Consider the following 15,133-nt stretch of genomic DNA (forward strand, 5'->3'; position numbering starts at 1 on the left):
CGGCTCGCTGTGTTGATTGGCACTTCGCACACCAGGTGAAAAACCCTGATTTAGGGACAGCACTAGTAATGTCTGATTTCAAAGCAGAGGAAATGTATATACCCTCAATGAAACATACACAAGAACTTGCAACTTGTGGAGCCTCTACAGTTCATAAAGAATCTCAAATCCAGACCAGAAGATAATTCCATGCTTTTGCATTACCATGGAAGTACTCCAATATCTATTACGTGGATCATGAAGACAGGCACACATAAAAATACACACCTGTATTCAATGAATACTCCTTTTAAGTCTCTCAATCTTTTAGCTTTGAAAGCCACAAATCCACTATGGACTAGAGTCTGTATAAAATCTTGCCTTTCTGTAGTTTTCCTATACATGGCTTTCATGGAGGTTTCTTGCACATACACAATTGCAAATGACTGAACTTGGCACAATCTTCTGCTGCCCACCCCCCTTCTTTTTATGGAGGATGGATAAGGAATAATATTTAATAAGTTATTTTCAAAAGTAATGCATGAACAGACACTTAGACAGGCTTAACAAAGAGGCTCTCTTTACATAAGTATAGATGCCATAATAAAAATTTACTAACACTTGACAAGTTCTGTACAATTTTTTAATGCACATATGGCATTCATCAATAAAAACAGCTCATAACAAAATCTTTTATCTCATGAATGTATAGTATAACATTGATTTAAAAGATACAAACAAGGAAGTAACAAAATGTACTATCATTAAAGTATTTCCAATATCAACAGCTAGGAGGCATGCATTAACTGGATATCATCAACTTAAATCTCACTATTTTATCTTCAATTAAGAAAAATTAAAGTTCTGATCTGGAAACTCCCCTACCGTTTCATTCTTTCAGCTGACTGCAGATAAAATACAAGAAGAAGAGTTGACAGTTTTGTAACAAGTATTATATAGGATATGTATTTACCATAGAAAAGTTGACTCTGTTCCTTTAGGAATTGGATACATACATTTCCTGGCTTTTGCACTACAAAATATTTTCCTCCACAGATTATTTGTAACTTCTATGTCATGTGTATAAAACGGAGCAAAACGAAACTTCATGTATTTTAAAGACCCTTTCTTACACATTGTAGTTACTCTTCAGTGAGAAAACATGGTCCACTCTGGTTCACAACCTTGCAACACCACAAAAAGGTAGTATTACAAAATACAATTAAGTGATCTCTTGATTTTAAACTTTTGAATCTGATGTAATTAAAAAAAGTAATACTTGGTATTAAATTTCAAGACAAAGAGGCATCAGTATAAAAGGTCTGGGCCATCACTGAGCACTTTGAATCCTTCTCAGTTTCATTCTTGTTATTTCAGAAGCAATAAGAAATATTGCATTTATGGCAGAAGTATCAGATCCAAAGACTGAATTTCTATTGCTATTAGAAATACAAAAGAAGATATAAGGATAGAAAGTTAGTGATTAAGAAACAAGGAACAGAAGTCGACCCACTTTTAATAACTGCAAAAGATGAAAACTGACTTTTAGCAAGAATTTTTTACAATCCTCTTACTGGCATTTGAAATAAAGCTTTGGAAAAATATGTTGTAAAGTTTCTTAATTGTTTATTAATGAATGTTTTGAAAAATTAGATTAGGCATTCCAGGTTTTTTAAGGTGTTGACAATCTATTTTACAGATGCATAGTTTTTACAGTTGCACAGTTTGTATGAAAAATACATAGTTTTCAGTGCTAACAATACGGACAACTAGAAAACAGTAGAGTATCACACACAGTCTGCAAGTTTCTTTCTTTCTGCAAGTTTCTGTCTTTCTTCAAATTGTTTGTCTACTGCAAGGGAAAGAGCCTGAAGAAACACTGTCATTGTAACACTGGGGGACTGAAAATAAGAGAACATTTTGTTAGACACACTACAGCAACAGGCATACATAATATTTTACATACAAACCACAGTAGTTAAGAGAAATATTTGACTTCTGTATTACAAAATTTTCAAAATGCTACAAACCATAAAACAGCGGGTTTGTTTTAAACCAGCTAGCATAGTAAAGTCAAAGTCAAACTATGCAAAGTCTTGAGTCAATCACTATTCCTATGGATTTGCTTCAAAAAAGGTTTTTAACAAATTATTATTATTTATAAATTGGCAGAGGGTTTTCTTTCAGCAAGAAATTATCAGAGAACCAATATCAATATTCTGTCACAACATTTAATTAAAAGTAGAATGCTGTTGGATGTGTCAATCCCACCTGCCTTCTTCAATATCATTTTAAATTATGGGCACCACAAAATTGTTTCAGCCTGCAAAGCTGCAGAAACAGTGCAATTTAGATTAAAAGAGAGGTTTAGGCCCAATCTTTTACTTCAGGCAGCGTCTAACTGTCTTCCCACCCATCTCAAAACCAAATCAAAATATAATTAGTAGAATAAACTTACTTAAATATAATAAACTTACTTGAATATAAAGCGCATGTGCTAAGAAAGGAAGTTTTCTCAGGACCCGGCCACTAAGACCTTCGCTTCTTCTACAGTAAAAAAGAGAAAAGTGCTGCTTAAATGCTACATATCCACTCTTAAAAGACCTTTCCTTTTTCTGTGTTTCTCCCACAAATTGCTCTCAAAAACTCAACACACAATTCAGCAGGTCACTTGTAGCACTTGTGGCAGAAGCAGGAAGCGAACAGACAACTTCAGCCTATGGAATGCTATAGAGTACAGAAAAGCAAGCAAGGGTACAGAAATAGCATAGTCACATTTGCCTGCCGAAGCTTATATCATGCCCTTTGCATCACTGTGCCATATTTCAGGAATTTGGGGAAATGTCTACACTGAAAGGGTGGGGTACAGACATAACCTTCCATCCGCTCTTGGAAGGACTTCAAAATTTGTTTTGAAGTCTGGACCTCACAGCTACTGCTTACCTCTTTCTTCCTACCACTTACACACAGCTTCCTTTACCTCACCTGCTTGATATATGTTTTCGTCTCCTCCACGCACCACTCTGTGTATGTAGAACCCAAACCTCTATGCCTGGAAAAACTTGCTTGCTTTTATGTCACTCCTCACTGGTTAAGATTGCCTACTTCAGGAATGGAGGGAAAACACACTTTCCTGACCTTAGGAATGTTGTTTTGTTTCATAGGCACCAGCACTTCAGAAAAAATATTGCTTGATATTGTGAATATAACTTTTATTGTTTCAAAGATTGTTACGCTGCAGTGAAAGACTATTTGCTCTACTAGCACACTCAGCAAATCATAACACTCTTCACTTCTTCCCCCTTTGCTTCTGTCCACTTATATCTTGATGCAAAGCTGACTTCGTAGATTGCATTCCAAGACACTTCCTTAGTAGGAACGAAGGCCAATGCTATTTCCGCTGAACTGTGTTACAATTCTCAATATCCAATGAAACCTAAAGCATCTCACTAATCCAGCCAGCAATTAGTCAAGAGGACTTCAAAGAGCAAAGCAGAAACCAGAAGCAGTACCAAGCCAAGCCAGGTCTCAGACTAAGAAATTTTGGCAAATCCTGGTTACTTCCGCTTTTTGTCCCCTGAAAGGCTTTGCACTGACCCTAACGGGAAAAAAACCTGTTATATTTCAGAACTCTAGGTGTTATGAAATTCAATTACTTTTAAACATCATTCCGCAACTCATTTTAGATGTTGTGTGTGTGTGTATATATATATGTATATATGCAAAAAAATGTAGAATTTCAGAATCTTACCTTGAGATTTCTTTTAATACAAGGCTTAACCGTGACACATTATTTTCTACGAAGCCTATCATCTCTAGCTCTCTGAGGGTCAGGAGCTGCTGTCGAGGATATATTATTTGGCACTGGAAAGAAGAGTTATACTGTTATATGAAAAACTTAAATACATTCAAAATTAAATTCTACAGCAAGAGTGGAAATCAGAGAAGGAATGAAATTTGTGTATTTTTGTTATTTAGGAAGTATGATTGTCAAATTTATTAAAATAGGAGATTTTACAGCCTTGCTTTCAAAAATATTACCTTCATCAGTTCTTCCAAGCAAGAAAGATATATTCTAAATATTGCCGCAGTGGATGGAGGTCCAATGTATTGCTTTATGTCAGCCCTGTCTACAAAGGCCATGTCAATTTTCTCTGTAATATTTGAAGTAGTCAGGATAACTACATTGGGATACCTTCAAGATAAAAGCAGATTTTTAGGTCACATGTAGAAGAATTATCTCCTTTCGTGACTGGCAAACTGACACCTTCCTTCTTATGACTCAAGCCATTTCATGCAATAAGCAGTCACATCACTCTTGTCAGCCAGCAACTACATTAAACGATCTGAAGCTCTTGGCCAGTTATCACCAATCTATTTCAATGCACAGTCTCTTTTTTTCAGCTGTTTCAAGTGTCCATAGTTTCTCTAACCCTATTTTAGATATGATGTACATTAACTATCTAGAGCCCACTGGCATAGTTTCTGACGCACACACACACACAAAAGATTATGAAAAGAAGACTTGCAAATTTGAACCTCTAACCTAATTTAATCTACATGTTTTCCATTTCAATTCAGCAGAAAGTATACAGATTAACTGGCAATGTGACACCATTGTAACTGCGGATGACATTAGAGTGAGCTTAAAAGAGAAGTGGCATCTCCTTGCTCTAAGAAATATTGAAAGAACATGCTTAACCATAGCTATTTTCAGACGAAGCCTATGAACTTATACATATGAATAAGCCACTGACCTTCAATTTGCTGCAAGACAGGGCCAAATACTAGGGCACCTTTCTTTCTGTGAACAGAGCCAAGTATGCCCAAAAAAGGGGAGGGAAGTGACAGGAATAAAACAAGAGATGGTATGCCGCACTAAATCCAGCATGCAAAGTGGACCCAGCACCATTAATGATCGCTTCCAAGCCATGTGTTGTGCAAGTCTGCTTTAGACTGGCATCCAGAAGATCTTCACTGATCTTATTCTTGTGTCTCCAAGCAGATATCATGACCATCTGTCCTGCATCTCTCCCTAGCTTTAAAGGAAGTACACAATCTGCAGATTTGATTGTACGCTCAGTCACATGCAAAACATTCTGTTGGATTACTCCTATTTCTTTTCACAGTTCTTACCATCAACAAAAAATAGTTCACTAACCAATTTGGTTTAGTATTCTAAGTAGGAATTAAGATTTAGCAGGAATCCTGAAACTGCCAATTACCTTTTGCTGTTGCAATATATGAGTTTACCTTTTAATCTGATCTATTTGTGTCAGCACAGCATTCACCACACGAATAGCATCTGAAGGCTCTGTGCCTGCCCTGAAGGCACTGCGGGCTGCTGTGAGGCTTTCCACCTACAAAATAACAGGCCAAATAACAAATCAGACAACCAACCAAACAAAACAACAACAACAAAATCACCAAACACAAAAAAAAACCCATAAAAGATTGCACATTTGTAGTGGTGGCACCAAGCAAATAACCCAGACAATATATCTTCAGATCCTTATGTTTGGTATCTAAAACTTCATCTTCAAAATCTTTTGTTAAGTGGGAATTTACAGGGGGAGGGGAAGGAATGTCAAGGAAGCAACGGTTAGTGTGTGAAATTCCTGTTTAGACAGCGGAACAGAGGTTGGGTTTCATTTTAATTAAATTTTGGGGCCAGCAGGGACAAAAACGAACACACAGTGGAATAATGACTTTAGAATGAGTTTAGAATTTAGTTTAGAATGAGCTTCCCCATAGGAACTCTAATGTAACAAAGTTAATAAGGTACATACTAAACTGCTTATGCATGCAAGTCTGAAGAGAACCTAGACAATGAACTGAACCATAATAATACTTTTTAGAGCTTTACAGCATACATAAGAGCACAATTAATACAAATCTAGGCTACTTTAAAGTTTAAAACAATACTCCACTTGTAAACCCCTGTCTGCTGTGTAAGTTCCACCAAGAAAGGTTTCACTTCATTTTCAGCTGGAATTTGCCTGCTAAATCGTAGTGTTCCTCCCAAATCCTTCCAATCTGCAGCGGTCAAGATTAAAATTAATTCTTCTCCACAAAGTTATGTAACTTACAAAAAACCACAAATATGCTTTTATTGTTCTTTATGAATGAGCATTATCACAGATCCCTCCCATCAATTTACTTCCTGATACATTTTATGTACATCAATGCTGTTAGAATCATACCTCATCAATCAGTACAAATACAAGAGCATCTTTGTCATCAATTAACTCTTGAATCTTCTGGAACATCTTGGTTACAAGCTTGCCACTCTAGAAAGACACCATATACATATATTTAACTATTTCCTTACCACACAACTTTCCAAGCCTTACCATATTTATGATGGAAACACCTGGGTTTTAAAGTAACTTTCTAATATTGCTTCTATTTAAGTGTTCTCAAGCACATTAATTATTCTGAGTAATCTTCAGTGCACACACTTATTATATGAAACAAGCTCAACAGTGTAATTTCTAAAACACAAAGTCTACTTAAGTAGCTACATCAATACATACCTCAGAAAACCATTTAGAGAAAAGGCTATGGCTGTTTATCTCAATTAACTGTCCATACCTATACCTAAAGTATGAAGGGAAAAAGAAGTGTCAACTCTATTGTAAATAAAAGTCAGTGATATCATTAACTTCCATAAGTCTCATTCTCTCCATTTCAACTGGGAATTCTGTGAATTACTACTTTAAATGACTCACTTTTCAAAATATAATACCTGTTTTGAGTTTGTCATTTCTAGAAACATGTCTCATTAGAATTCTTTATATTAAATTGGTATCAGAATTCCTTAATTAGAGTAGGTGCTATTTAAATATAGTTTAAGTAACAGTTACCATGCTAATGGCCTCATTCTTCTGTTCCTGTAAGATTTTGTTCAGTATAGTAAAAACATATATAAAAGCATGAAGCTTATTTACTTAGTTCCGCATGGATGTCCTAAAGGACAAAATAACTGAACCATACAGCCCACGTTTATCATAAACTCAGCTTGGGCTAGAGTCAGATCACTCCAATAATTACACATTATTTATATTACACCTAGTATTTTATATAACATTTTTTTAATACAAATTTTTAAGTTGCTAAGGAGTTTGAGGCTCTTATTACCTGTCTGATATACAGACTGACCTCTGCAGACTGTGGTATTTAGGCAATCCAGGTACAAAACAAATTGATTACAAAAGCACTACCTATTAAAAACCAGCTTTCTTGAACATGAAAATACAAATAGCAGGCTTGCTTGATATTCTGTGATCCTTTGTCTTTAATATTCATTGATATACAATGTAAGCACGAACAAATCACTATATCACCACTGGAATTTTTTACATACCCGGGCACAAATAATTACACATTTTAAAAGGCATTAAAATACCCTAACCAGTCTCTCTGTCAGATCAATTTTATTCCTAGCCAGGTGCACTATAAAGAACTATGAATATTAGCACTTGGCACCAGTTACTTGAAATCAAATATTAAATACCTTTGGGGTACTGAAAAAGAACAATTAGCAATAGTAAACTACAGTAAACTAAAATTTCTAAAAATTATCACCTGTACGACAGTCGAATTGTCAGCTTCTGAGCCAATGCTTTACAGAGAGAGGTTTTCCCAGTTCCAGGAGGGCCTGGTTTGAAATCAGATCCATATATTATATGGAATCTGCATCAGATTGTTAATGACATGTAACATTTTTTTAACTACAGTATTTCATTACAGCACTAATTGTAGAATAAAAACACAGCAGACAACGACTGTGAACACCAGGGTATTTTGAGAAGATTGCCTACTCCTCTACAGTCCTAGATCTGAGCTTTGAATTTATGTAATTTTCAATTTTTAGTATAGTTAGGGTAGTAGTTTGTATGCAGACACCACACAGTTAAAATACTCAACAGTCACAGAAGCGGATGGTATCACCCTAGCAGGCCTTATGCTTATTAGCGTTCTCAAAAGTCAGCGCTATGCTTAAACTTATGTTTTCCTGAAACATACTCCTCTAACATGCAAAACAGAAACACATCATGCCCAGTTTGATCAGCTGTCCACTTTCCCAGAAATCTCTACCTTGGGGCAACACAGAGCATCTTAAGAATTATGCTTTGGGACAAACCTTTTGGATCTGGCTTGACAACTACAGAAGAGACACAGACTTTCTCCACTCAGACAAGTACAAGCATAGTTAAGCAGGTTATGAACGTATGGAAGATGACGTGTGGGTGCCAAACAAACCGATGACATCAACCAGATGACAGTACTTTCATTCAAAGCAGGTACCGCCATTATGGCATAAATGTATTTTGCACTACAACAGCTACAGATTTCCCAGTATTAACTTCTTTGTGATCAGAATAATTAGCTCACTACTAAAACCAAATATATCTATCATAAATATATTGTTAAGAGCCTGAAATAGTTTTCCAGACAAAAACATCCTGCAGCTTCTAAACTGATAGTTATAACTTAAGCAAAATCAACACTCATAACAAACATTTCCACTATAACCTTTTATCTTTGAATAACAGTCTTGACAACAAAATTGTAATTAATCAATAGCAAGCTGCAGTTTGCAAGAAAATGGATTCAATTGATGTTGATCTTGTTTATGGTACAACCTCCTAACAGTAACTAGGACTGACTGAAGATTATGGCTTCACTGAAATAGTAATAACTCAATTGGCGAGAGAACTGCCTTCATACTTGGCAATAGAACACACGGTGTTAATAACACAACACACAGACTGATTTCCCAGTTTCCTCTAAAGTTTTTATAAAACCATAACTAACAAATTTTTTAATAATGTGATAGAACTGTAATTAATATACGACTCCTAATGTCCCCGGTATCTGCATTATTTTTGCACTTTATAAAAAAAAAGTAATAATATAACTTAAAAATGAAAATTAAAAAAAAAACACAAACTATTATCACGGCATTATAAATTTTAGAATTTAAATTCCTGCAAAACATAGTACATTTGAACATTGATTTGATTTTGACATTACATTTCATCTAAATTTGAATTCTAGACAGAATACTTCTCTGCTGCTTCTGGATCATCTAATTTCACTACACAGAATTGCAATACAAGTTTTTCCAGAAGGAAAGTCTAAACAGATGGCCAATGAATCTACTTGGTTTAAGACAGATTGTTTTTACCATGCAGCAGAACAACTCTGTTCCACGATACCAGGTTGCTGTCAACGTTTTTGTCAGAAAAGAGTAATGTTGTCGTCACATAATCAAGCAACTGATTGAAGAGGAGAAAGAGAGACACACAAATTAGAGATGTATCAGAAAATACAATTACAAATAGAAGCAATCTCCTAATAAAGTCTAATGTGTACTCTTTAACAAAAAAAAACAAGAAAAAATTGGCCTCATGTCTTTTAACCATAGGCAAATTTTCTTTCTGCAAAGGTCTGAAGTTCCTTTCCTTCCTGCCCTCAGGAAAAAGAATAGCAGGTACTTGGCACTGGAACTGTTTTGTTTCTGAATGTCTTACCAGCATTCAAGTGGGAGTGCACTCACCCTAGTCCAATCATTAAACGAGCATTTGTATGAACAGTAGCAGTGCTGGCTGACTTTACAGCTAAACCAATCAATTGTCTAGCTGCTGCCAGAAACACACAGTTAAATTCCAGTTCCAATCTGCTGAGCCTGCACCCACCGCTTCTGTTACACGACCATTAGCTGTGGTCACAATGGACCAATTAATGGGACAAAACCAGGTGCAGATTAGCCCATCACACAATAAGTTGAACACTTTTAGTGATTTTGTTTCCTCAGTTAATTTACCACAAGGTAAGAAGAGTGCCAATAGAAGGGAAGCACTGCAGGTACAGCCGATAGCGACACACTTCTTTTAGTGATGGCAAACCACCAAAATTGCCTTATCATTAAAAAAAAACCCACAGCAAAGACACAACATATATTTTGGGACCTTCACAATGGAGAAATAGAAAATTGATTTCAAAGAATGCTGCATATGTATTTTTCTAAGCCTCTTTGAATTTATGTTTTTCCACCAATTTTCTTCTCCCCTTCTAGAAAAAAATGCAATTAAACTAGCCTTAAACAAGGTACAGAATTTTAATAAAGTAAATTTCTACCCTGTTCTACAGAACAGTCATTGTTTTCTTCACACAGGCTGATGAATATGCCTAAAGCAAAAGGGAAAATCTTCTGAGAAATTTTAAGTTGCTACCAAAACAACACCTCCAGCTGTTAAACTTCTGATTTCTGTAAAATAAGCCAATGAATGTGAAGAAATTCTTTATGAGATTTTTTGCAAAGCTGACTTCAAAGTAGTGTATGTTGTTATACATCTGAGATATGTTTAATCTCAAAACACCAGCTCTGACTTCTTTTGTTAAGTGTACATCAGAGAAATATGTAACTATCAAAAATTATATAGAGATTTTTTTGAGGTGTTGATTTCCAAATAAATTCTCCATGCAGCAAACTTGAAACAGGCTACTTTTCAACTCTGACATCTCCTTCAAGCAATTTTAATCATTATTCATTGACAACTTACGTGTGATTTTACTTCAGTGTCATATATGAGACTTTCCCAAAGGCCATGGAATTCAGCTGCAAAAGCAATATAATATGTACATGTTTAGGATAAATCAATCTGGGAACTTGTAATCTAACCCTGCAGCACAAAGCAGTTTTCAAATTATTCTTGACTGAAATTAAGGATTAAGAGCAGATATATGACAGCAAGTAAAACATATTGAAAAAATCATGAGTTATTACTTTCTAACAGACAAACTCAGCAGTTTCATAACTTCTGTTTCCTCAACTTCTGTTTCCTCCTCTTGTGAGGAGAAATTAACCTTCCCAATTTCTTAACATGAAAGGAAAAATATCATTCTTTCCACCCTCAGTAGGGGATGGACCTACATTTCCCCAAGATAGAGAGCTATGAAAAGTTGGGGTGGGAGGAGGGTTCTAAGCCCAATTTTATCATTCTGCTTTTCTTTTTTCTTTATTTTTTTAGTGTTAACATGAACATGTAGAGGACAAAAAAAGGATGTAGCTGAATAATGCATAAAAGCCTAAAGTTGTGATTTGGGTATCAAACATTTCTAGGAGTTACTTTCTAGCTTTCAGCAAAGAAGAGCAAAAGAAACTGAACAATTATAAACCACAATAATATGGGAATACTCTCAAAGTATCAGATTGAGTTCTTCCTGAAGAGAAATGTAATGGATAGTTAGATTTTTCACAACATGGAAAGAGCAAGAAACGTCTCAGAATGACTGTCACTTTGAGCTTAAGCTCACACCTGCATTTCTCCTCAGGCATAGAATGCAACTTCCCCAAGCAAAAGATAGTGACAGGCAGGCCATGTTCTCTTGCAGAGCAAAGCCTTATTCTTCTTTTTGGAAGACACTCTCAGGACTCTTAAGTCTCTTTAGTTTGTTTGTTTGTTCCAAATAGAAGAGCAGCACTGTCTTGGGGGCTGGAAGCCAGCAGTGGGCTCTGGAAAATGAATGTTTAAACTGATGAGTTTCTTGTGGGTCTCCAAACAAAAATTTGGAACACAGCTTGTAGGGTTAAAAATTTGCACAGTTTTGATTATGAGTACACATTTTACTCCACAGGACCTGTTACTTCCACACATCCACAAGTATTACAGAAATAAAGGATGTGTTACGGAATACCTGTAGTAGTTCAGTCAAAACCATACAGAAGAAAGTGCAAATATATTTTAGATGATACAGAATCATAGAATCGTTAAGGTTGGAAAAGACCCTTAAGATCATAGAGTCCAACCGCTAACCTATCACTGTCGACCATAAACCATATCCTCAAGCACCACATCTACCCTTCTTTTAAATACCTCCAGGGATAGAGACTCTACCACCTCCCTGGGCAGCCTGTTACAATGCCTGACAACCCTTTCGGTAATATCCAACCTAAACCTCCCCTAGCGCAGCTTGAGGCCATTTCCTCTCGTCCTATCACTTGTTACTAGGGAGAAGACACCGACCCCTGCCTCGCTACAACCTCCTTTCAGGTAGTTATAGAAAGCGATAACGTCTCCCCTCAACCTCCTCTCCTCCAGGCTAAAATCCCCAGCTCCCTCAACCACTCCTCAGAAGACTTGTTCTCTAGACCCTTCACCAACTTTGTTGCCCTTCTCAGGGATATCATCTAAAATGCTATATATATATTTATATGAAATAGACAGATAGAAAGTAGTTCCATCAACAAAGTACAAAGTTAAACAATATATACAAATAATACCTTTAACAAGTAACCTTATAAATACTTTTAGCTTTTCCAAGATTTTCTTTCATTGTAATTGCTCTAGACCTTCCAGAAATATCACACGGGTACCTGCTGGTAGCACCCAGTGGTTAGCTGCAATGATATCCTCATTCTCTTCTTCCAGGTTTTCAGAGCTTGGTCCTTCTTCATTCAGATGAAAAATATGAAGAGAAAGACTGCTTTTGCTCAAGTCAATAGGCTAGAATGCACATAAAAAGACTTTTAATACATCGTATTCCTCAAAGCTAATTATAACATATCAGTCACAGTTCTCAGCTGGCATTCAGCTTTGAAGCCTATTATTTGTGTTTCAGATCTTACTAAGAGGTGCAGGCTGAAAAACTTAGCTACTTTTTCCTGGTTATACCAGTTAGCCTAATAAAAGATACAACGTTGGTGTATAGATCTTGTCTTGCTTATGTCCTTAGGCTCACTAGTGTACCTACAACTAGTTCACAGGCATATGAACAGAGCTGTACATTCTTGACCGCGAATACCTGTCTGTCTTTCAGTTTCAGATCCGTATCCACAATCGACACAGATTGCACATTGCTGTTAAGGAAACCATCGTCAAACTCTGTCCACTTGTAATCACCAAACACAATGTTATGTCTGTTCAACAGAGTTAAGACACTCATCCTGATATCTTCTTTCTTGGCCACACTAACAAGAAAGAAACAGTATTATTTATGGCACTGACATTTATACGGAAGCATGAACTAATATCAGAGTTCTATATTTCATACACTAAGCCTATACAGAAAACAGCTTCCATCTCACAAAAACCATCCCCAAAAAAACAACCCCCTCCCAAAAAAACAACCCCCACCAAAAAAAAACCAAAACCCACTCAACCCTCCCGTAACATTCTGCAAAAAAAAAAAACCCTGTCAAACTCAGTTTGTTTGCAAAAGCAACAAGTTTGACACTTGTTTTCATTTTGTGCATTAAAGGACACAAAGCCAAGGAATACTATTTAGTATTTGCCATCACATTAGCAGACATGGAATGACACAGCTAGATTTCAAGAATGGAAATCAGTTATGCGGTCTGACTGTGTTTCACTAGGGAAAACAGAAAAACACATAGCCAAGCTACTAGACTGAATTTGGTATGCTTAGCTTGGAATTATGCTTTCCTGCCTGAGGACAGCTGATACATCAGGATGGGGACATGCTATAAGGGGAATTCCAGTGGAAGAGACAAAAACTATAGGAAAAGGAATACCATTTTAAGATTTCAGAAAGGCTTTAACTTAATTTTACAAATTCAGTGATGCATTCCCAGTGCAAATTCCCAGTTCCTTGTATTCTGACAAAGAGACAGCAGTGGATATTCTACACCTTGACTTTAGCAACACCTTGGACACACTCTCCCATAGTACCCAGCTAGCCAAATTGGTAAGGTAAGGACTGGATAAATGGTCAACAAAGTGGCTGGACTGTCCAGCTAAAAAGGTTGTGATTAGTAGCACAAAGCCTAAGCAGAGCTCCCAGTGAGTTGGGCAGGGAAAGATGGGGCAATGCTGTCAACATTGGGACCAACACCTTCATTTACACCCTGGACAACGGGATGGAAAGCAACTGCAGGAATTTTATGGATAACACCAAAGCAGGGAAAGCTGTCAATATACTAGGCTGCCATTCAGAGGGACCTCTGCAGGTAGGAGATACGGTTGGACAGGAACCTCTTGAAGTTCCAACAATAGTAAAAGTGAAATCATGTCTCTCCATCTACTGCCCAGACAAGACAGACCAGAGGCCAGCTGGATGAAAAGCAGCTTTGCAGAAAAGGACCCGGGGGTACTGGTGGACAAGTTGGCAATGAGTCAGCAGCATGGCCCTGCTACAAGTACATCCAACCTTATTTTAGGCTGTGCTAGCGAGAGTGCAAACGTTAGAGAAAGTGATCCTTTCTGTCTACTGGCTGTTTGTGAGACTACATCTGGAGTACTTGCGCAGTTTGGGGCTCTGCTGTACAAGAGACAATGATATACAGGAGCAAGTCTGGAATACAGCCACCAACTCGATTATGAGACTGGACCACATGACGCCCAAAGAGAAAATGAGAGAAAAGGGTTTGTTCAGCCTTAGGAAGATACACCTGTGCGGGAACTCATGGGAGAGCGTAGGGAGAGCTGAGCAGAGCGCTGTGCGCTGTTGTGGGCGCGCAGCACAAGGACAAGAGGCGACAGACACAAGTTGCAGCAAGTAAAGCTCTGGGGAGAGAGACCTGCTCGATTTCTGATGAACCTCCACGTGTATTTGAACGCCGTCGCACACGTTTGGGAGCGCTTGCTTCAAATCCCCAGCGGCTTTGTCCATCCTTCTCGCTCCTGCGGGGAGGGAGATACACCAAGCAGAAGCAGACTTTCAGCGACCGTTACACGCTCCTCTCCGGCACGGGAGCTGCCGTGCACCCCACCCGCGACCTACCCATCGCGGGGACCGGCACTTCCCTCCCTCCCTCCCACGCGAGACGGCGATGCCGTCGCGACACGGGACACGTCGCAAGCGCAGTCGCCCGCACGGGCGGCCCGCTCCTCCCCCCGCGGGGACAGAAAATCACCTCACGCCCGGCACGACCCCGGGAACGGCGATCGCGGGTCCCCCCGGGGAGCGGAAGGGCCGCGCAGCTCCTCTGTCCCCTCAGCACCCTGGCGGGCGGAGCGGCTGCGCGGCAGGGACGGGAGGAGGCCCCGCCAGAACGCCAAAAAGGCCCGGCGCAGCGGGACAGCGCGACCGGCTTTTTTGTAAAAGGCGGGCTGGCGGGCCGGGCCGCCCCTCTTGACCTGGATCTTCCTCCGCGGCGGGCGGAAGGAGCCCTGCCTCCCTGAGC

At 38.2% G+C, this 15,133-nt stretch overlaps 1 protein-coding gene across 1 annotated transcript; it reads right to left on the reverse strand.

The window, feature by feature from the left end:
• Positions 1–608: 608 nt before the first annotated feature.
• On the reverse strand, positions 609–15,112 carry TRIP13 (thyroid hormone receptor interactor 13). The gene is made up of 14 exons (XM_064443780.1): positions 14,864–15,112; positions 14,528–14,630; positions 12,793–12,958; positions 12,365–12,494; positions 10,551–10,606; positions 9,173–9,263; positions 7,567–7,639; positions 6,516–6,579; positions 6,183–6,269; positions 5,233–5,339; positions 4,021–4,174; positions 3,731–3,843; positions 2,457–2,526; positions 609–1,880 (listed from the first exon to the last, which is right to left on the reverse strand). The coding sequence occupies exons 2-14, from the start codon at positions 14,617–14,619 to the stop codon at positions 1,767–1,769; spliced, it is 1,317 nt and encodes a 438-aa protein (XP_064299850.1). The 5' UTR covers positions 14,620–14,630; positions 14,864–15,112; the 3' UTR covers positions 609–1,766.
• Between the last annotated feature and the right edge of the window lie 21 nt (positions 15,113–15,133).

This window comes from Phalacrocorax carbo, chromosome 2 (genome assembly GCF_963921805.1).
Source record: "Phalacrocorax carbo chromosome 2, bPhaCar2.1, whole genome shotgun sequence".
Lineage (NCBI taxonomy): Eukaryota > Metazoa > Chordata > Aves > Suliformes > Phalacrocoracidae > Phalacrocorax > Phalacrocorax carbo.